Here is a 21,350-nt window from a genome sequence, read left to right as displayed (position 1 = left end):
GAGTGGAATGGGTTGAGGAGTTAGTATAAAATAACATATGAAGTCATTGCAGCTTTCTTATTGATCTGAACAGAAAATTCTCTTTAAAAATACAAAACAATACAAAACACTACTTTTTACATTTCCAGAAGCAATTCTCTTACTTGAAAGTTTTCTTTGATCCTTTCAGGGTTAAAGCTTTTAGGAATGACAACCACTCCTCGCTGGATGTTGAAACGCAGAACAATTTGAGCTACTGTTTTATTGTACTTTTTCCCCAGTGCTTTTAGAAATGGATCCTTTAGCAAAGGTTGGACAGAGACATTCACCCTTAAAAAAAAAAAAAAAAGAAATCAAGACATGTATCATATTTAGGCCGAGTAATGAAATTAACAGATGCTTACTCCTTGGAAGGAAAGTTATGACCAACCTAAACAGCATATTAAAAATCAGAGACATCACTTTGTCAACAAAGATCCATCTAATCAAGGCTATTGTTTTTCCAGTAGTCATGTATGGATGTGAGAGTTGGAGTATAAAGAAAGCTGAGTGCAGAAGAATTGATCCTTTTGAACTGTGGTGTTGGAGAAGACTCTTGAGAGTCTCTTGGACTGCAAGGAGATCCAACCAGTCCATGCTAAAGGAGATCAGTCCTGGGTGTTCATTGGAAGGACTGATGTTGAAGCTGAAACTCCAATACTTCGGCCACCTGATTTGAAGAGCTGAGTCATTTGAAAAGACCCTGATGTTGGGAAAGATTGAAGGCAGGAGGAGAAGGGGACAACAGAGGATGAGATGGTTAGATGGCATCACCGACTCAATGGACGTGAGTTTGGGTAAACTCCAGGAGTTGGTGATGGACAGGGACACCTGGCGTGCTGTGGTTCATGGGGTTGCAAAGAGTCGGACACAACTGAACGACTGAACTGAACTGAATGAGAACCGGTGGTTAATCAATCACCCTCCTCCTCTGACAGCATCCCCCCTCACCTTCACCTGGTAAGCTATCCAAAACACTCAGGTCACCTGTAACCAAGTTCTCTGAATGCAGAGTATTCAGAAGACTAGTGCTTAGTATGGGGATATCAAGACAGGCATGTTCATAGACCTGCCTCTTCCAGAGTGCTCAGTCATGTCCGACTTTTTGAGGCCCCTTAGACTGTAGCCTACCAAGCTCCTCTGTCCATGGAATTTCCCAGGCAAGGATACTGGAGTAGGTTGCCATTTCCTCTTCCAGGGGATCTTCCTAACCCAAGGACTGAATCCACATCTCATGCATCTTCTGCATTGGCAGCAGTTCTTATAACTAGCACCACCTGGGAAGCCCACTCTTCCAGAAGGCAAACAATACTAATATTTCTTTGCTGGATCTTATAGAGAGAATGGGGTTGGAAGTAGGCACACAGGGAAAGGCAAGAAGACTGAAGGAGAAGCAGAGGCACAACTCTTGAAATCAGAGTGGAAAATTTCCTACTTAAGTCTGTGGAAGAGATCACAGTAGAAGTATTGCCACTGAATACAGAGATTTTAAAAATTCAAAAATTTCAGAATATGGCTGAATATTACTTTGGCAGGTAATAATCAAGGTACTGGTAGGCAATTTCATAGGTAGACCAAGTGATTATTACACCTCAGTGAGGAAGGTTTTGTTAGCTGTAATTTGTATATGTGAAGAATGACTTGAAGAGATTATTACTTCCTTAAGATCACACAGATGAATAGTCATTTCAGTCAAGCAATTTACATTAGCCTAATACTCCAAAGGAAATATACTTACTGAGGAGACAGACTGCATTACTTACTGTCAGGAAGCATTTAACAGGAGGCTTCCTGTGTGCTGTTTTGGATCTGTCAGGAATCCTCTGTTCCTTATTAATTCCTGAATTAAGAGGGGAGGCAAGCCTCTCCCGGGACTGAGGAATCCAGGCATTCCCTGGGGCTGAGGAATCCAGGCATTCCCTTCATTAGTTTTTCAATACGGTGGTAAGTACCCTCTTCCTTCTTATGAACCAAAGGGTAAAAGTGATTGTTTACAACTCTCTCTCTCTTTAATATGGATCACCTATGTTTTGTAAGTCTGGAACTTTAATCTTTATCTTTGCTGAGAATAACTACCTTGTTAAGACAGTAAATATGCCCACACCATGTTGACTAAAACACCTTTGTTCCATCAGAGCTTTGGTCCCCGCGTCTTGCTTTCTCTCTCTCTCTCTTTCTCTCTCAGCCTAATTCTTTGGAGTGCAGAGACCCATCATGCTCATTCTCCTGCCCAGGCTTCTAAGACCCTCTCGAGAAGGTGTACTGTGCCTTCACCCCCCTTGAGAGGGCGCCAGATGCCTTCATGAGTGATGCAAGCCCTGTGTCAAAGGGCTTTATTGGTTTTCTGCGTAAACCAAGGAATATCAGCCTCTTTCTCTCTCTCTTTTCCTTTCTTATCATTGACTCCAGTCCACCAGGTTTCCATCCATTAAAGGACCACAACAACTTACCAGGATGGATCTCTACAGGTTCCCAAAGGGCTGTATGCAACAATGACAATGTCATGTTTTTGGCAAAATTTCAAGAGTTTTGGCTGGGTGAAATATGGATGGCACTCAACCTATGTGGTTGGAGAGAAGAGCACAAAATTAAAGACTTGTGGATGAATGCAATGTTATATAGATTTTAACAATTCAACAAAATCGATTGCAAAGTAGTATGGATAGAGAGGCAAATCTTAGATATTCTTCCCCAAAAAGAAGTTTAAATTGTTTATATATGAGTGAGGTGAAGTAAAACAAGATTAGTAAGGTCACTATCTATGGGTTAATCCTAAAATAACTGGAAAACAAATTCAATTTTTACAGCTATCATTCTTTAAAGCTATAAGTGAATGGACTTGGTTATTTATAGTAAATATTCTAGCAAATTCAATTTTCCATAACAGACACATAGTCTCAAGTTCACGTTATAGTCTTAGTAAATAGAAATGACATGTTGCAAAAGCCCTCTGTCCCTCACTATCAAACATTTAAGAATATTTTCACAAGAGATAGTGTGTGTATAAAAGTAAATTTAAAGATGCATTTTGTCTTCTTCGTGGAGAGTTCTTTACAGCACTAAATGTAGGCCTACTTTCATTTCCTGTATCTTATTGACAACATTCCTGCACTAAAAACACTTGTGTCAACAAAAGTTCTTCTCTAAGTTTTTTCTTAAACACTATGGTAGTTTTTGACCTATGTATTTCTTTTCTTTTTAATTAAAATCAACCAAGGCTTAATTAAAATATTTTAAGTATATAATTATGATTTTCACTACCTGGAATATTAAATACTTGACAAGTTACATTTCTAGAAGGCACAAGAAAATGCTATTGATAAAGTAGAAAGGTAAACCAGAGGTCTTAGAGGTGAGTCTATCTAATTTGACAACCTTTTTTTTACCCCCTAGCAGTTTCTCTTATTTCTTCTCTTTCTCCTTTGTTGTTGTTCAGTCACTAAGCTGTGTCTGACTCTGTGCAGACCCCATGGACTGCAGCATGCCAAGCTTCGCTGTCCTTCACTATCTCCCAGAGTTTGCTCAAATTCATGTCCGTTGAATTGGTGATGCTGTCTAGCCATCTCATCCCCTGTTGCACCCTTCTCCTCCTGCTCTTAACCTTTCCCAGAATCAGGGTCTTTCCCAATGAGTTGGCTCTTCCCATTGGGTGGCCAGAATATTGGAGCTTCATCTTCAGCATCAGCCCTTCCAATGAATATTCAGGGTTGATTTCCTCTAGGATTGGCTGGTTTGATCTCTTTGCTGTTGTCAGGACTCTCAAGAGTCTTCTCCAGCACCACAATTCAAAAGCATCAATTATTTGGCACTCGCCATCTTTATTGTCCAACTCTCACATCCATACACGACTACTGAAAAACCATAGCTTTGACTATACAGATCCTTATCAGTAGTGATGTCTCTGCTTTTAAATATGCTATCTAAGTTTATCATAACTTTCTCTTCAAGAAGGAAGTTTCTTTTAATTTCATGGCTGTAGTCACTGTCCACAGTGATTTTGGAGCCCAAGAAAACTGCTTCAAATTTGTACCCTTCTATTTCTCAGGAAGTGATGGAATTGGATTGCATGACCTTGGTTTTACTAATGTTGAGTTTACCCCCTCATTATCTTGATCTCTCCTTTTCCCTAAGACACTCCCCCCGACCCCGCATTTGGGAACATTTCTTCATTCTAAAAATGACACATAGTGCCCATAGTACAGCAGACGCTAGGTATCTATGTAGGATTAGTTCCAGAACACCCCCCAGCAAACACCAAAATCCTCAGATGCTTAAGTCCATTCTGTGAAATGGTGTACTGCAATGGGACCTCCATATTTGCATCCAAGGATATGAAGGGTGGTCTGTTTCTTTCCTTTATCCTCTTCGACTCCCAGCATCACTCTCCCCCTTTAATATCTTTCCCTTCCATTTTTCATCTTATTGGCACACTAATGTTTCCAAACACATTTTAAATCATGTCACTCCATTGCTCAAAGTCTAAGTATGAATTCCTTAATTTCATGCCTGCCTGCTTGTTCCAAACACATTTAGTTTTCCCCACAGAGACTCCTTTCTAATCAGGTTGGAGTCCTGTTACCTGTTTTTGGCCTAAATATGTATATTCACATGTGTATATAGCATATGTATTTACAACAGTCTTTGGTAATTCTGTAGTTTTAGATAGATATCAGAATCTCGCAAGGTAAAGATAAGAAGCTGGACAGAATTCATGAAGGAAAATAGCAAAAGTCCTTTCATTAATTAACGCCAACCTCTTCTGTCTTTCCACAAAAACTGCACTGAATTTTCTCTTCACTGTGGAAGACACTCAACAAATACTTACTAATTTCTGTGTTAGGACATTTGTGACTTAGGCATAGTGAATAAGATCAGGAAAAATGGAAGAATTTGGAAATTTTCCTTACTCCTTCCTTTCTCCTTTCCTTTCCTCTGTCTCTCCATATTTCCCTTCTTTCCTTTGTTCCTAGAGTTATGTGATGGAACTGTGTATGAAATGAAATGCTTGAGAGAGATCCATAGTTCCCTTTGAATTGGGCTGAGAGAGCACCACTTGACACTAGGAAGACTTTCAGACAGTCTAAGCCAGGGGCAGAGTCCAGAGGAATATTACTCCAGATGAATGCCACAGGGAGTACTAAGGAAATTTGGATTGCTCAGGCTCTGAGAATGAGTACAGAGTGAGCTTACATTCTGTGTCAGTTTGCTCATGAAGTCAATGAAAAGTACAAATATTTGCAAACTTTATGTTAGATTTGGACTGGTGGGAAAATTCTCTGGAGCAGGAAATAGCAACAGATTTCAGTATTCTTGCTGGGATAATCCCATGGCTAGAGGAGCCTGGCAGGCTATAGTCCGTGGAGTCTCAAAAGAGTTGGAGGCAACTCAGTGACTCAACAATAACAATATCGGGAAAGTTAGTTTTGAAATATGTTAATTTTGAATTATGCAAGACCTTTGGATATGTATACTTTGTATATGAAATGTGTCCACTCTGTCCCTATGGACTATAGCCTGTCAGGCTCCTCTGTCTATGGAATTTTCCAGGCAAGAATACTGGAGTGCATTGCCATTTCTCTTAATCTTCCTGGAGAAGATTCCTTCTCCAAGGGATCTTCCCAACCCAGGGATCAAACTCGTGTCTCCTATAGCTCTGCATTGGTAGGAAGATTCTTTACCACTGAGCCAGCTGGGAAGCCCAAGGCCTGCATTATGCTCATTGTATTCCTGGGTTGAAAGCTGCTCATTTTGTGTCTCTGGAGAAGAGATGGTTCTACCAGGGCACAGGGTGATGGTGGTGGCCAGGGGACCTGCACTCTGATTTGTGCCAGCTCTACTCATATGTTCTGTGCCAATATTTGACATATTCAAACAGCACAGAACACATGAGTAGGTTCAGGCTATGATCTTCCTACACACCTTGCTTCTCTTTCAGGAAACGTTTGTGAAGTTAATCAACAATCTCATGCTGACAGATCAATGTGTTTCGTGCTTGGCATGAGGAAACACACTGTCAAATTTTCATTCTTTTCCATTCTCAGGTCAAAAGTCACCACCTGTCTCCGTGCATTTGTAAGAAGAAAGCTGTTTGTCATTTCAACATTTTTATAACAAAATGTTGTTCTTAGGGATGCAGGAAGGATATGCTGCAGAGGGGATTGGTTAGAATAAAGGATTGGATTGAGATCAGTGAGGGAGGCAACATTTATTGCTGTCTGTTCCTGACAGCTTCTGATAGCACTAGCTGAAGTGTCAGTTTGGAAGTGGTACTTCTAAATGTGGCAACACTTCTCTTTAGCTGTGGGTTACTGTCATGATGTAGGTGATGATTCATTTTTCTGTTATGAACTATTTTGAGTTTCTAAAAACAATGAATTCAACCAACAAGTCCACCATCATCCCAATATGTGAATATTTACCATATTCAAGAACATTTTTCAGTGCAGCTTCTTAAGGTTTTATGAAGTAGAGGGAAGAGGATATATAAGGTGGATTATAGTATTTTGTTGTGAATATAAGAGTAATATACGCTCACTGCAGAAGACTTGAAAATACAGAAAAGCATAAAGAGGAGAACAGAATTTACTTGTAAAATTCACAGCCAGAGATAGCCACAGTTAGCATTTGAATATATTTCTTTCCAATATTTGTACTTTTTAAATAATATAATCACCTTTATACTGTAATACATTTTGCATCCTGGTCTTTCCACTTAGTATCATGGCCATGTCTCTTTTCCTCAAAAGTGATTCAACAACATCTTTTGTTGAGAGCTTACATATAAATGTTTTAAAGTTTATTTAAACATTCCTTGAATTTTTCATATTTATGTTGTTTCCTTTTTTTGTTGTTGTTGTTTTTTTGCCATGATAAACAGTGCTGTGATAAACAGACACATGGGTGTCTGATTCCCCCCCCCCCCCCAACAGGGATAGATTCCTAGAACTTGAAAAATGAACATTTTTTAAGGTTCCTGCTACTTATTGCAAAATTGCTTTTCAGTAAAGTTGAATCAGTTTACCAGTATTCCATCACTTGCTTACATGGAACATAATACTAAAAAATAAAATAAAAACTTTGTGAATTTGATACATAATACAAAATTTCACTTAAATTTAAATTTCTGTGATTACTAGTGCAGCTAAACATTTTTCATATGTTTACCAGTCTTGCAATTTGTCATCTGTGAATTTCTGTTCATTTCTTTTGAGCCATAGTATTTTTTCTCATTGATATTTTTTAGGTTTTTAACTCATATGGATATGACCTCCTCTTACTATTATATATTTTTTTCAGTTCTCAAACAATTAATTTTCAGCAAAAATACTTTATAAATTTTATTTTTTTTTAATTGAAGGACAATTGCTTTACAGAATTTTTTTTGTTTTCTGTCAAACCTCAACATGAATCAGGCATAGTTATACATATATCCCCTCCCTGTTGAAACTCTCCCATCTTCCTCCCCATCTTACCCCTCCAGATTGATACAGAGCCCCTGTTTGAGTTTCCTGAATCATACAGCAAATTCCCATTGGCTATCTATTTTACATATGGTAATGTAAGTTTCCATGTTACTCTCTCCATACATCTCACCCTCTCCTTCCCTCTTCCTGTGTCTGTAAACTGTTCTCTATGTCTGTTTCTCTATTGCTGCCCTGCAAATAAATTCTTTGGTACCATCTTTCTAGTTTCTGTATATATGCGTTAGTATACGATATTTATCTTTCTCTTTTTGACTTTTTACTTCTCTCTGTATAACAGTCTCTAGGTTCATCCACCTCATTAGAACTGACTCAAATGCATTCTTTTTTATGGCTAAGTAATATTCCATTGTGTATACGTACCACAACTTCCCTATCCATTCATGTGTTGATGGACATCTAGGTTGCTTCCATGTTCTAGCTATTGTAAATAGTGCTGCAATGAACACTGGGGTACATGTATCTTTTTCAATTTTGGTTTCCTCAGGATATATGCCTGGGAGTGGGATTGTTGGGTCACATGGTGGTTTTATCCCTAATTTTTAAAGGATTCTCCATACCATCTTCCATAGTGGCTATATAAATTTACATTCCCACCAATAGTGCAAGAGCACTCCCTTTTCTCCACACCCTTTCCAGCGTTTATTGTTTGTAGACTTCTTGATGATGGTCATTCTGACTGGTGGCCGTTGATAGCTCATTGTAGTTTTGATTTGCAGTTCTCTAATAATGATCGATGTTGAGAATCTTTTCATGTGTTTGTTAGCCATCTGTATGTCTTCTTTGGAGAAATGTATGTTTAGGTCTTTTTCCCACTTTTTGATTAGGTTGTTTGTTTTTCTGTTATTGAGTTATTTATGAGTTGCTTGTATATTTTGAAAATTCATCCTTTGTCAATTGTTTCATTTGCTATTATTTTGCTCCATTCTGTGCATTGTCTTTTCACCTTGCTTATGGTTTCCTTTGCTGTGCAAAAGCTTTTAAGTTTAATCAGATTCCACTTGTTTACTTTTGTTTTTATTTCCATTACTCTAGGAGATGGGTCATAGAGTATCTTGCTTTGATTTATGTCATCCAATGTTCTGCCTATGTTTTCCGCTAGGAGTTTTATAGTTTCTGGTCTTACATTTAAGTCTTTAATCCATTTTGAGTTTGTCTTTGTGTATGGTGTTGGGAAGTGTTCCTAATTTCATTTTTTTACATGTAGCAGTCCAGTTTTCCCAGCACCACTTATTGAAGAGGCTGTTTTTGTATATTGTTTCCCCATTGTATATTCTTGCCTCCTTTGTAAAAAATAAGGTACCCACAGGTGCGTTGGTTTATTTCTGGACTTTCTATCTTGTTCCATTGGTCCATGTTTCTGTTTTTGTGTCAGTACCATACTGTCTTGATAACTGTAGCTTTGTAGTATAATCTGAAATCAGGAAGGTTGATTACTCCAGCTCCATTATTCTTTCTCAAGACTGCTTTGGCTATTTGGGGTCTTTTGTGTTTCCATATGAATTGTGATTTTTTTTGTTCTAGTTCTCTGAAACATGCCACTGGCAATTTGATAGGGATTGAATTGAATCTGTAGATTGCACTTGGTAGTATACTCATTTTTACAATATTGATTCTTCCTACCCAGGAACATGGACTATCTCTCCACCCGTTTATGTCATCTTTGATTTCTTTCATCAGTGTCTTATAGTTTTCTGTATACAGTTCTTTTGTCTCCTTAGGTTTATTCTTAGATTTTATTCTTTTTGTTGCAATGTTGAATGGGATTGTTTCCTCAATTTCCCTTTCTGTTTTTTCATTGTTAGTATATGGGAATGCAAGTGATTTCAGTGTATTGATTTTGTATCCTGTGAGTTTGCTAAATTCATTAATTAGCCTTAGTAATTTTCTGATAGTACCTTTAGGGTTTTCTATGTATAGTATCATGTCATCTACAAACAGTGAAAGCTTTACTTCTTTTCTGAACTTTATTCCTTTTATTTCTTTTTCTTCTCTGATTGCTGTAACTAGGACTTCCAAAACTATGTTGAATAACAGTGGTGAGAGTGGATACCCTTGCCTTGTTCCTGATCTTGGTTTTTCACCATTGAGAATAATGTTTGCTGTGGGCTTATCATATATGGCCTTTACCATGTTGAGGTAAGTTCCTCTGTGCCCATTTTTTTGAAGATTTTTAATCATAAATGGTTACTGAATTTTGTCAAAGGCTTTTTCTGCATCTATTGAGATTATCATATGGTTTTTATCTTTTAGTTTGTTAATATAATGTATCACATTGATTTGCATATATTGAAGAATCCTTATCATATTTTTAAAATATAATCGTCTAATTTTCTTTGCTCTTTGTTTTTAATATTTTTAGGATTTAACATTTTTATACTATTACATGTATTGGTATTCTTTATAATTTTCCCATGACTTCCCTTTCTATCCATAGCTCCAGATAACTAAAATTCTTTTGTAGTATTCGCAAATAATTTCTTACTTTGTCTCTAGCTCCTGCTCAAAGGGATGCTTTGAAGTATAGCATGAGGCAAAGATCTGTTTGTTATTATACAACTATCAATTTTCCCCACACTATTTACTGAAAAATAAATTCCTTTGTCATCAGTTTACATTAGGCTTTTTATTTTATTTGAGATTGTTTCTAAGATGCTTCTTGCTCATTTTACTTTTGACTGTTCTAGGTCTCCATTGCTGCACAGGCTTTCCCTACTTGGGGTGAATGGAAGCTACTTCTTGTTGCAGTGCGCAGGCTTCTCATTGCAGTGGCTTCTCTTGTTGCAGAGCAGGGGCTCTAGGTGTGAGGGATTCAGTAGTTGGGGGGCATAGGCTTAGTTATTCCAAGGCATGTGGAATCTTCCAAGACCAGGGATTAAACCCATGAACCCCGCGTTGGCAGGTGGATTGTTAACCACTGAACAACCAGAGAAGCCCAATATCTCTTATTTTCTATTTATTTGTAGGTTTTCCTTGGGTTAACCCAAGTATGCATGTGTGCATACTCAGTTGTTCAGTTATGTCCAGCTCTTTGCAACTCAGTGGACTGTAGTCCACCAGGCTCCTCTGTCCATGAAAACTTTCCAGGTAAGAACACTGGAGTGGGCTGCCATTTACAGGGATCTTCCTCACCCAGGGATCAAACCCAAATCTCTTGCATGGGCAGGTGGATTCTTTACCACTGTGCCATTTGCACTAATCTTACATTATTTTAAATACTGCGGATGTCAATATCCGGTAGGTTTTGTTCCCACTCAATAGTTTTCTTCAGAAAATTTTGGGTTACTTTTCCCTGGACTTGAAGTTTCTAATCTTGCTTCTTAAGAGACATAAATTGACTTGCCCAGGACCTAATGATGAGATATGTGTGTAAAGTGACCACAAGGCTTCCTGACTCCTAATCCAGGATTCCTCTGTTAAGTAATGGATTCTCTCACATTCCCAACCCCCACACCCCCCTCACCTCCCTTCCCTTGTCAGTGCCATACCTGGTTGCTGACTGGCTTATACTTAAGCCCTGGTTTGTTCAGAATGAGCTCCAGCTGCCTATGGTTAAAATTGGATACTCCAAGGGATTTCACCAAGCCAGCATCTTTGCAAGCTTCCAAAGCCTGTAGGATAAAAGCCAGTGGGTCAAGAAAAAAAGCCTCAACACAAGCAAGAATAAACATTTATAAGGGTGACTGTGAATTCTTTTAAAAAGAAAGTCCCTGGGTATGTTAATAAGCATTCTGTGAACTAAAGAAAAGTGGAGGAAATAGGAATTCTGTAAATGAATGATTTGGGGGAATTGTTTATCATATCTTCCCCTTGTATTTTCATAATGTATGAACGTGAAAGTGATAGTTTCTCAGTATCTGACTCTTTGTGACCCCATGGACTGTAGCTCACCAGGTTCCTCTGTTTCTGGAATTCTCTAGGCAAGAATACTGGAGTGGGTTGCCATTCCTTCTCCAGGGGATCTTCCCAACCCAGTGATCAAACCCAGGTCTCCTGCATTGCAGGCAGATTCTTTACCATCTGAGCCACCAGGGAAGCCCTTCATAACATATACCAGCACAATAATAGTGATTTTATTTCTTAAAATCTGTTGAGGTTTTCTTTCTGGTATAGTACCTGAAAATTTTATGTGTCTGGTGTGTGTGGAAAATGTATTTTCTCCTATTTTTGGATACAAGTCTTGCTTGTCTCTCTCACATACATACATTATTTAGAAGATTAAAAGTCAAGCTTTTCCTGTCTTTTCAATAATTTAAAGGAATATATCAGAAATCTCCTATTGTAATAGTGAATTTACCAATGTCTTTCTGTTTTCTACATTTTTGCTCTTTATATTTTGAATATATTTTATTTGACATGTATGTATATCTTCTTGGTAAATTAAATCTTTATCATTATGGTTTTTGCACTTCCTTATACTTTTTTTTTTTTTTTTTTGGCTGCACCAGGTCTTAATTGTGACACATAGCCTCTTTTGTCTTCCTTGCAATATGTGGGGTTTTTTCAGCTGTGGCATGTTAACTCTTCAGTTGCCACATGTGGGATCTCATTCCCAGATCAGGGATCAATTCCAGGGGGTGCTCAGTCTTAGTCACTGGACCACCAGGGAAGTACCCCCCTATACATTTTAGAGTCAGCTTTTCAATTTCTCTTGGGATTTTGACTGGGATTGCATTGAATCTATCCATCAATTTGGAGAGAATTAACAACTCATCTGTATTCAGTCTTTCTGTCAAAGAACATGGTATAGCTCTCCTTTTATTTAGATTTTAAAAATCTTCTCAGTAAAATACTGTCATTTTAACTGTATAAGTTTTGCACAGATTGTGTTAAATTTATCTCTAAATATTTAATATTGTTTTTTTAACAAATCCCACTTCCTTCCCTGTGGTACATATATACAATGGAATATTACTCAGCCATAAAAAGGAACACATTTGAGTCAGTGCTAATGAGGCAGATGAACCTAGAGCCTATTATAAGAGTGAAATAAGTCAGAAAGAGAAAATAATTATCATATACTAACACATTTATGAAATCTAGAAAGATGCTACTGATCAACCTATTTGCAGAGCAGCAATGGAGACACAGACATTGAGAACAGACTTATGGACATTGCTTGGGTGGAAGGAAGAAGGAGACGGTTGGAGGTATGGAGAGAGTAACATGGAAAATACATTACCATATATAAAATAAACAGCCATGGGAATTTGCTGTATGACTCAGGGAGCTCAAACTAGGACTTGGTAACAACCTAGAGGGGTGGGATGGGGAGGGAGGTGGGAGGCATGTTCAAGTGAGAAGGGACATGGGCAAACCTATGGCTGATTCATGCTGATGTTTGGTAGAAAATGTAATACTGTAAAGCAATTATCCTTCAATTAAAAATAAATAAATTTTTTTTTTAAAAGAGTAAATCTGCTTTCAATTGTGCATTGGTAGCACATGGATTAAGTAAATGGTTTTTCAGGTGGAGAGGCCCAGACAGCAGAAACATAGTCAGTGCCTCCTCAACTCCCAAAACAATCCACAGTTCAGAGCTTTAAGCTGTTACCAACATGTGGGGAAGTCTATTAGAAAGCGATAATCACTCGATTATAATTTCCAGCCTTTGGATCTTGAATTGGCAGAGGCAGGAAAACAACTCCCAGAGGTCAGGCAGAGACTTAGGTTTTCCCTAGCTTCCCACAAGTGCAAGATTTCAGTTCTACTCTGACTTAATTCCTGAAGATGTCTGAATATGAGTCCTAAGTGTCTACATGTGTGGAGTGAACAAGGCTATGTTGTTGTTTTACAGTTGCTAAGTCATGTCTGACTCTTTTGCAACCCCATGGACTAGAGCCCTCCAGGCTTCTCTGTCTGTGGGATTTTCCAGGCAAGAACACTGGAGTGGGTTGCCATTCTCTTCTCCAGGGGATCTTCCTGACCCAGGGATCGAACTTGGGTCTTCTGCATTGCAGGTGGATTTTTTACTGCTGAGCCACCAGGGAAGCCCCTCCTAAAGCTACATGGCCCCTTTTACCCAGAGTAAAATGCAGTCCAGCATCCAGTAAGATAGTATAAGAGAGGAACTGTTGGGATTATTTTTTCTTTTATTTATCCCAAGGCTATAACAAGAGAGAAATAAGAGCAAAAATAACCCCAGTAGCTCCTCTCCTAAATTATGTTACTGGTTGCTGCACTGCCTCTTACTCTGGGCAGAAGCTGCCATGTTACCACATAACAAACCAACTCATAATATCTGTACCCACCTCCCCCTGACACATAAATCTATAACGGTTTTCTCATCATTTCCCCCTACCTTCTCACTCTTATAATCTTGGTGAAGGAACCAGCAGATTGCTCAGAAATGGAACCAGAATTATTTTTCAGTTTTTCATTTATTATTTTACATTTGTTTCTTTTAAACATCATATTACTGATTTTTAAAAATTCACTTTGAGAAACAAAAGAATTGTGAGTTTATCTCATTTATATATTTTTATTTACTGTTATAGTAAAGCTTATTTCCTTTACTTTCTTTTGCCTCCCACCTGTCTCTCCTCTTTATCTTTGGCATTCTTCTCTTCGATCAAAGTAAAATCAAACACTTTTCAGTGCCCAGAAATGGAGATTTTATGCATCTTTGCTCATGGTTAGAAATATCTGACTATTATTTTTCATTGGGAGTAAAGGTCGCAACTCTCCATAAAGCTAGCAGGAATAACCAGATCACAATTTTAAAATGTAATCTTTTAAGGTTAAGAAGCCTGTTTTAACTTACCTCCCAAGTGGCACATAGATTTGACTTGTGATATAACCATTTGCCATTTTCATCTTTAGGATAGACATCATCTCCAGGCTGTTAAAAAAAAAAAAAAAAAGAGCAAGTATATCTGAGGATTAAAATGATGGAATTTGAGTTGTCGATATTTCAATATACCCTGACCCTTGGAAACCAATTTAAGATATAAATATAAATTTGTTTTTTCCCCTTTGTGGAGCTATCCAGAAATTCACTTGTCCAACATATATGACACATTAGTCTTATTCTCTCACCCTGGCGTTTATTGCTCCTTTATTTGTTGACAGATTATTGTTGTTAAGTCATGAAGTTCTCTCTTAATGATAACATTTCTCATTAGAAAAAAGTAAAAATTGAGAATCAGGACATTTAGACTCAGTGTTTGGATAGTATATCCTTGCCAAAGTTGAGGGCAGCAAACTTCTTACTCTTATGAGAAACCAAATGTCATCACTAAGGCTGAGAAGGAATTCTTCAACTAAGAAAAGCCTAGTTGATGAATGGAATGCTCCTTAAGTATAAGGGAAATGGACAGCTCATTACTTCTAAGGTCTGGCTAATTGCCCTGTGGTTCTTTTCTTTCCCTTTTTAGCGGCCTCTAGGAGTTCAGCATCTTTTTTTCTACCTCACACACTAACTGTTGAACCTCCTCTTCTAGCTTTTTGGTGACACTTTTCAATGAAGATTGACTGTAGTTCAGTCGCTAAGTTGCGTCCAACTCTTTGCAACCCCATACTGCAGCATGCCGAGCTTCCCTGTCCATCACCATCTCCCAGAGTGTAATCAAACTCATATCCATTGAGTTGGTGATGCCATCCAACCGTCTCATCCTCTGTCATTCCCTTCTCCTCCTGCCCTCAATCCTTCCCAGAATCAGGGTCTTTTCCAATGAGTCAGTTCGCATCAGTTGGCCAAAGTATGGGAGCTTCAGCTTCAGTCCTTGCAATGAATATTCAGGGTTGATTTTCCTTAGGATTGACTGGGCTTTGGTCTCTGCTCTCCAAGGGGCCCTCAAGAGTGTTCTCTAACACCGCAGTTCAAAAGCATCAATTGTTCAGCTCTCAGCCTTCTTCATGGTCCAACTCCCACATCCATACATGACCACAGGAAAGACGATAGCTTTGACTAGATGGACCTTTGTCGGCAAAGTGATGTCTCTGCTTTTTAATGCACTGTGTAGGTTTATCTATAGACTATAGTGTGGAAATTGTCTTTCATATTTCTCCTTTTTTTCCTATATGTAAAAATGGGACCCATCTCATATGGGTTTGGAAATGGGATAGAAAGAAATAAAAGATGATTTCTAGGTTCCTTGAGTGGATGGTGGTAACCATTTCCTGAGGCTGGACAATGAATTGAGAATTTTGTTTTGGATATTTTGAGTTTGAAATGACTGTTAGACATTCAAGTGGATTTTTGAAGAGAACAGAGAGGTCTCAGAGGGTGGCTCAAAGAGAGATTGTGGGCACAGGTAAAATGTGGGAGTTCCTCAGCATATTAAATGGTATTCAATCCATGCAAAGGGGTGAAATCACCTACAGAAAGAGTGTGGCTCAGTCAGGCAAAAATATTGAAGGAAGAGCACTGGGCAAAGCATTTGGAGTTTAGTGGGGAAGGAGCTACCAAAGAATCATCAGAGGATGACATCATCAAAGCCACAAGATGAAAATGTACAAAGAAAGAGGCAGTGATCAATTGCATTGAAAGAGGTCAAATAACATATGAGGACAAATTGTCTATTGGATTTGGTTGGTGGCATAGAAGTCTTTGTAGATCTTGATAATAGGAATTTTTTGTTATTAAAAAGGAGCAAGGAATTGGATAAAATCCATTATATTTTTAAAAATTTCTTGAATTTTCCCCTCTGCCATCTTACCTGAATGAAACTTTAACCTGGTGATCACACTTTCTCCCATGCCCTCTTTAACAAAGGGGGCGTCTAAATTTCATCTAACATTTTCATCTAAATTTTCTTCTGTTATACTGAAAGTGGGAAAAGGACTCCTTTCTCCTCAAAGACATGTAATCATTCATATCAACTACCCTGTAAATCTCTGATTTCTAAGCCCTTTGACCTTCTTAACACTTATGATGCTTCCGCTCAGTTCAGTTCAGCTCAGTCCTTCAGTCATATCCGACTCTTTGTGACCCCATGAATCACAGCACACCAGGCCTCCCTGTCCATCACTAGCTCCCAGAGTTCACTCAGACTCACGTCCATTGAGTCGGTGATGCCATCCAGCCATCTCATCCTCGGTCGTCCCCTTCTCCTCCTGGCCCCAATCCCTCCCAGCATCAGAGTCTTTTCCAATGAGTCAACTCTTTGCATGAGGTGGCCAAAGTATTGGAGTTTCAGCTTTAGCATCAGTCCTTCCAATGAACACCTAGGACTGATCTCCTTTAGGATGGACTGGTTCAACTTCCCTGCAGTCCAAGGGACTCTCAAGAGTCTTCTCCAACACCACAGTTCAAAAGTATCAATTCTTTGGCGCTCAGCTTTCTTCACAGTCCAACTCTCACATCCATACATGACCAATGGAAAAACCATAGCCTTGTCTAGATGGACCTTATGATGCTATTTCCACTCTATTCTCCCTCCATGTTTCTTATCTTTAGCATTTCCTAATTTTACTTCTGATCTGAGATGGCTTTATGCCTCCAACATGAACTCTGTTAATTATTAATAGTTTTTACTCTCTCAAAATTTAATTCTTTATCATGTCTGAACCCATGTTAGATATCTCTATGATGTCTCCTTAAGCTTCCACTGTGCTAACTTTACTAATTTCTTCATCTGGACAAACCCATTGTCTTTTTCCTCCTTTCCTGCTCCTGACTATAAAGCATTATTAGAAGAATAATTCAACCTTCTAAAAATCCACCCTGTTCACTCTCATTCCTGTTTAGCAATAACTTTGTCCTTTTAAAATGTCTTATGCTTTTTTGTACTGTGTATTTTGTTCTGAAATTGTGTCTGCTTGTTAACTTGACATTAAAAAAAAAAACAAAGTGCTAAAACATTTTAGCAAGAAAGGTATTTGTTTTTTAAAAATCATGAGATTCAAAAAGCATTCGATATTTTGACTTCAAAGATTGATTTCTCAATTACAAGAAGTACAGGTTCAGTTGGGAGGTAATGTCACTGTGTTGTGAAATTTGTCACTGTTAAAAGTTTTACCTTCTCTGTGTCCTTGAGCTCTGATCCTATTTAAAAATAGAAATAGAATTTCTCTATTTACCTTCTCCAAAAGATTTTACAAGTCATTAGTCAGCTACAGAGAAGTAAATTTCATTTTCTCACTTTTAAATATAGCTTCTTTCCAAATCTGTAAGACTCAGCTTAGAACTCTGCCATTCGAAAAAGAATCAAAGTTAGCTGAATGAAGAGAAGGGTTGAGGTCAAAATCCAAAGAGCCTGAAATCAAAACATCACTGTAGTCCACAGTACATTGGGATAATTAAGCTCATGCGGATAAGAGAGAGGGTAGTATAATGTAAGGGAACGAGATTGGGATTGGCATTAGGGACCAGGATCTGGTCCCAGTCCTGATGGACTTTAAGCCTGACCAAGTAGTTCATTGCTTGTGGTCTAAGTTTTCTCTTTGGTGAAATAAGTTATTGGGATATATAATTGCTAAGGTGGCTCAGTCACTAAAGAATCCGCCTGCAATGCAGGAGACCTAGGTTTGATCCCTGGGTTGGGAAGATCCTCTGGAGGAGGAAATGGCAATCCACTCCAGTATTTTTGCCTGAAGAATCCCATAGACAGAGGAGCCTGGCAGGCTATAGTCCATGGGGTCACAAGAGCTGAACTCAGAAACTAAACCACCCCCACTAGGTCACATCTTGCATGTGACCACAGAGGAAAGTCAATAAGGAAGGTGCTTCTAGAGAACAGAGCAGGGGCAGCCAGGTTGGCTGTGTAAAGAAATTCTGGTCACTGCAGTGGCAGAGAGCCCTCGTTTTTCCTGTTCAGCGGGACCTCACATACCTCATGGATCAACTTTTTCAGTCTTTCCTTCCCTCAGTGAAATTTTAAAGCTGTTGCTGATCTTCAGAAGTGTATAGTGGTTGTGTTGGTAGTGGTTAAATTAACAGTGAGCCCATAGATTGAGAAAGTTCATGGAAGGAGTGATTTGAACTAAAAGAATATATATCACACAAAAGTCTTGATCTTGGAGCTGGCTTCAAAAACCTGACTATTCTCTCCAAAGGAAGAAAACCCGAAGGGTGGAGTGTAAGTTTTCAGCTGTACCTATTACTTTACATTATCTTATGCAGAGATGTTTTCGTGACTGTGTGAATGGGAAGAAGGGTGTACTGGATGCTGGGTAACTACAGTATGGACAACAGTTAGTAGATTATATGTTGGTTTAACAAAGAAAGTTCAAAGTATAACTGTAAAGACATGATATAACAGAATATGCATTGGATTATGAATCAAGAAACTTGGGATCCAGGCCTGAGATGGATACACAGGATTGTTCTTGGCATTTGTTGGGCCTGGTCAGTACTATCTCATTTATGGTAACAAAACAGCATTGTATTTTATGGTGCTAAGTAATCAATGAGCTTCCTGCACAGAGCTTTTTGCTCATGGTTGCCAAAGAGTGAAGCATAACCTTTAGGCATCTGAACCTGCCTTAAAAGCCATGGGTATTTCAATGATATAAAGATCCACATAATCTAGCTGGAGGTTCTTGAGTGTCTTCTCCAGAGCTGGGCGGACTCTCTCTGGGTCAAGATGTGTAGCCCATAGCTGAAAGAAAAAAAGGGGGATAGTTAATATCCATGGTATTTTTTAAAATAATAATGCACTCCTTTAAAAATAGTTTTAACTTTTTTTTTTAAACTGCATTGCACAGCACACAGGATCTCAGTTTCCAGACCAGGAATGGAATACATGCTCCCTGCAGTTGAAGCATGGAGTTCTAACTATAGGATGGCCAGGGAATTCCCCACCCCAGTAGTCTTTACACTCATATACATTGTATTCACTCATTTCATTTCACAGAAATATGTTTAAACTGCAGTGTCATCTGAGTATAGGTTGAACTGATATGTCTTAATACCCAGAGTATAACTTGATCCAAATGTAGTACCAGAGATTTAAAGATCCACCTGAACCACAGAGAACCTAATTCAGCAATAAAAGTCTTCCTCTGCCCTGGGCTAATTGCTGAATCCACCCTTAGCACTTTCATTTTTCCTCATTGTGTAATTAGGGAACATGTATCCAACTATGGTGCTGCCCTGGCCTGGTGCTTTATTTTCATTTCACTGATGGAAGGTATGACTCATCTGAGTAAGAAATATGGTTATGTACGTGACTTCACCAATGCTTCACACTGTGATGGGTGGTGTAGATGCTGGTGAAATTTTAAATTATTGTAAAGGTTTAGATCCCTTTTGATAGCTCCTTTGTTCCCATTTGGTCCACTTCCTCATTTCCCCAGGAAAATTCTGCCAATCCCTAACCAGAAATTGCTCAATCTGAACTGGTGATATCACCAAAATGGTGGCATGGGAGACTCCTTTGTTGGAGATCTTTGTCCTCCAAAATGATCATCAGTTAAACAGCTATTCATGAATTAAAAACCAAAAAAATGTTGGTCAAAGGATGCCAACTCCCTGTTATGAGTGAGTTCTGGGGATCTAATGAATAGCATGGTGATTATAGTTAGTAATACTGTTGCTAAGAGAATAAATCTTCAATGTTTTCATCACAAAAAATAATGGTAATTATGTAATGTGATGGAGGTGTTAGCTAATTTACAATGGTAGTAACCATTTTGCAGTATATAATTGTATCAAATCAATGTGTTGTACACTTATATAGTGTCATACATCAGTTATATTTCAATGAAGCTGAAAAGGTAAATAAAAGGCAAGTAGACAGTTTAACATATATAAGAAAAAAGAAAAAGAAATTAGTCTCTAAAGTGCTAAGTAATGAAAAATTGGGCCTTGGGTTGTCAGAAAGGAGCATGTGTACCCTTGAGGTCTGTGAAACAGGGTACTGAGGGGTACTCAGAGCCTCAGGATAAATGAGTATATTTTCTTGGAGCACCAAATTTGCTCACATATTTTTTTGGATAAAAAAAACTTTTGAATTTCCGTACACATTTTACCACAAGTAAGGGCAAGCAAAATTGTTAAAATTTTTTTCCTCTGTTGAACAATAATTTTTTTCATGCCTTCAAAGCACAGAAAAGAGAAAACAGTGCAAGAGTAGTGAAAAAATGTGTTTTTGCTTTTAATGTGGGTCTTTTTTGTATATTATTGACATCCCATCTAATTGAAAATTCTGTTTTATATATTTTAATCTATCTTTATTCAACAGTTCTAGGTACACTTTAAGTGCTTTGTAAATGTTAACTCATAGCAACCTTATGAAATGGGCAATTTAATTCAGTTCTTTTTCAGTGTGATAGGTATTGCAACAACTTTAACTGTTTACCAGGGAGATAAAAAGGAAAGTTTTTAAGTTTTTTTGTTTGTTTGTTTTTCATTTGTAACTTCAAAAATATTTCCATCTTTGGCTCACGGCCTCAGGATATGAGTTCAAGTTTATTCTTCCCCAGAAACTCTTGGTGAGTTCTCGTGAAAGACTCTGTAATAACAAAATCTATAGGAATCAGATTGCAAAGCTGTAATAAAGTGACAAGCTTCAGGCTGGTATTTTGGGACAGTGTTTCTAGATGGCCCCTTGAAATCATAGCCTGTAAGGGGCTGGTGACTTGGGCAACTGCAGGCTCCCAGAGAGCTTGGAAAGGAGTTTGGAGAAGGGGCAGTGAGTGAAGTCTGAAGCACCATTTTGTTCTCTTTAGAAAACTTAGGAGAATTGTATTACAAGTTCTCTAAAGTTATTAAGTTTCATTCCTTCAAGGCTGCCTGTAAATATGTATTCAATATTTCCACTGGCTCTCATCTTATCATGATACTTTATATTTCTGATTGCTTTTCAGTGGATAGTGATTTCTAACTATCATCAGTTGGAGATTTAAACTTTTGAGATTTCTCAAAAGATGTAAACAAAACATGATATATCCATTCAATGGGGTATT

General features: G+C 38.2%; 1 protein-coding gene across 1 annotated transcript in view; it reads right to left on the bottom strand.

The window, feature by feature from the left end:
• Nucleotides 1-21,350, bottom strand: part of AKR1D1 (aldo-keto reductase family 1 member D1) — a 51,956-nt gene that overhangs the window by 8,951 nt on the left and 21,655 nt on the right. Inside the window, exons 3-7 of the mRNA XM_004008094.6 lie at nucleotides 18,926-19,042; nucleotides 14,263-14,340; nucleotides 10,988-11,110; nucleotides 2,469-2,578; nucleotides 144-309 (exon numbers count right to left, since the gene is read on the bottom strand). Coding sequence (XP_004008143.2) covers nucleotides 144-309; nucleotides 2,469-2,578; nucleotides 10,988-11,110; nucleotides 14,263-14,340; nucleotides 18,926-19,042 — 594 coding nt within the window. The remainder of the gene's footprint in view (nucleotides 1-143; nucleotides 310-2,468; nucleotides 2,579-10,987; nucleotides 11,111-14,262; nucleotides 14,341-18,925; nucleotides 19,043-21,350) is intronic.

This window comes from Ovis aries, chromosome 4, assembly GCF_016772045.2.
Source record: "Ovis aries strain OAR_USU_Benz2616 breed Rambouillet chromosome 4, ARS-UI_Ramb_v3.0, whole genome shotgun sequence".
In the NCBI taxonomy this organism is placed as follows: domain Eukaryota; kingdom Metazoa; phylum Chordata; class Mammalia; order Artiodactyla; family Bovidae; genus Ovis; species Ovis aries.
The sequence above is the reverse complement of the archived record's forward strand: the minus strand, read 5'-3'. Positions and strand labels throughout refer to the sequence as shown.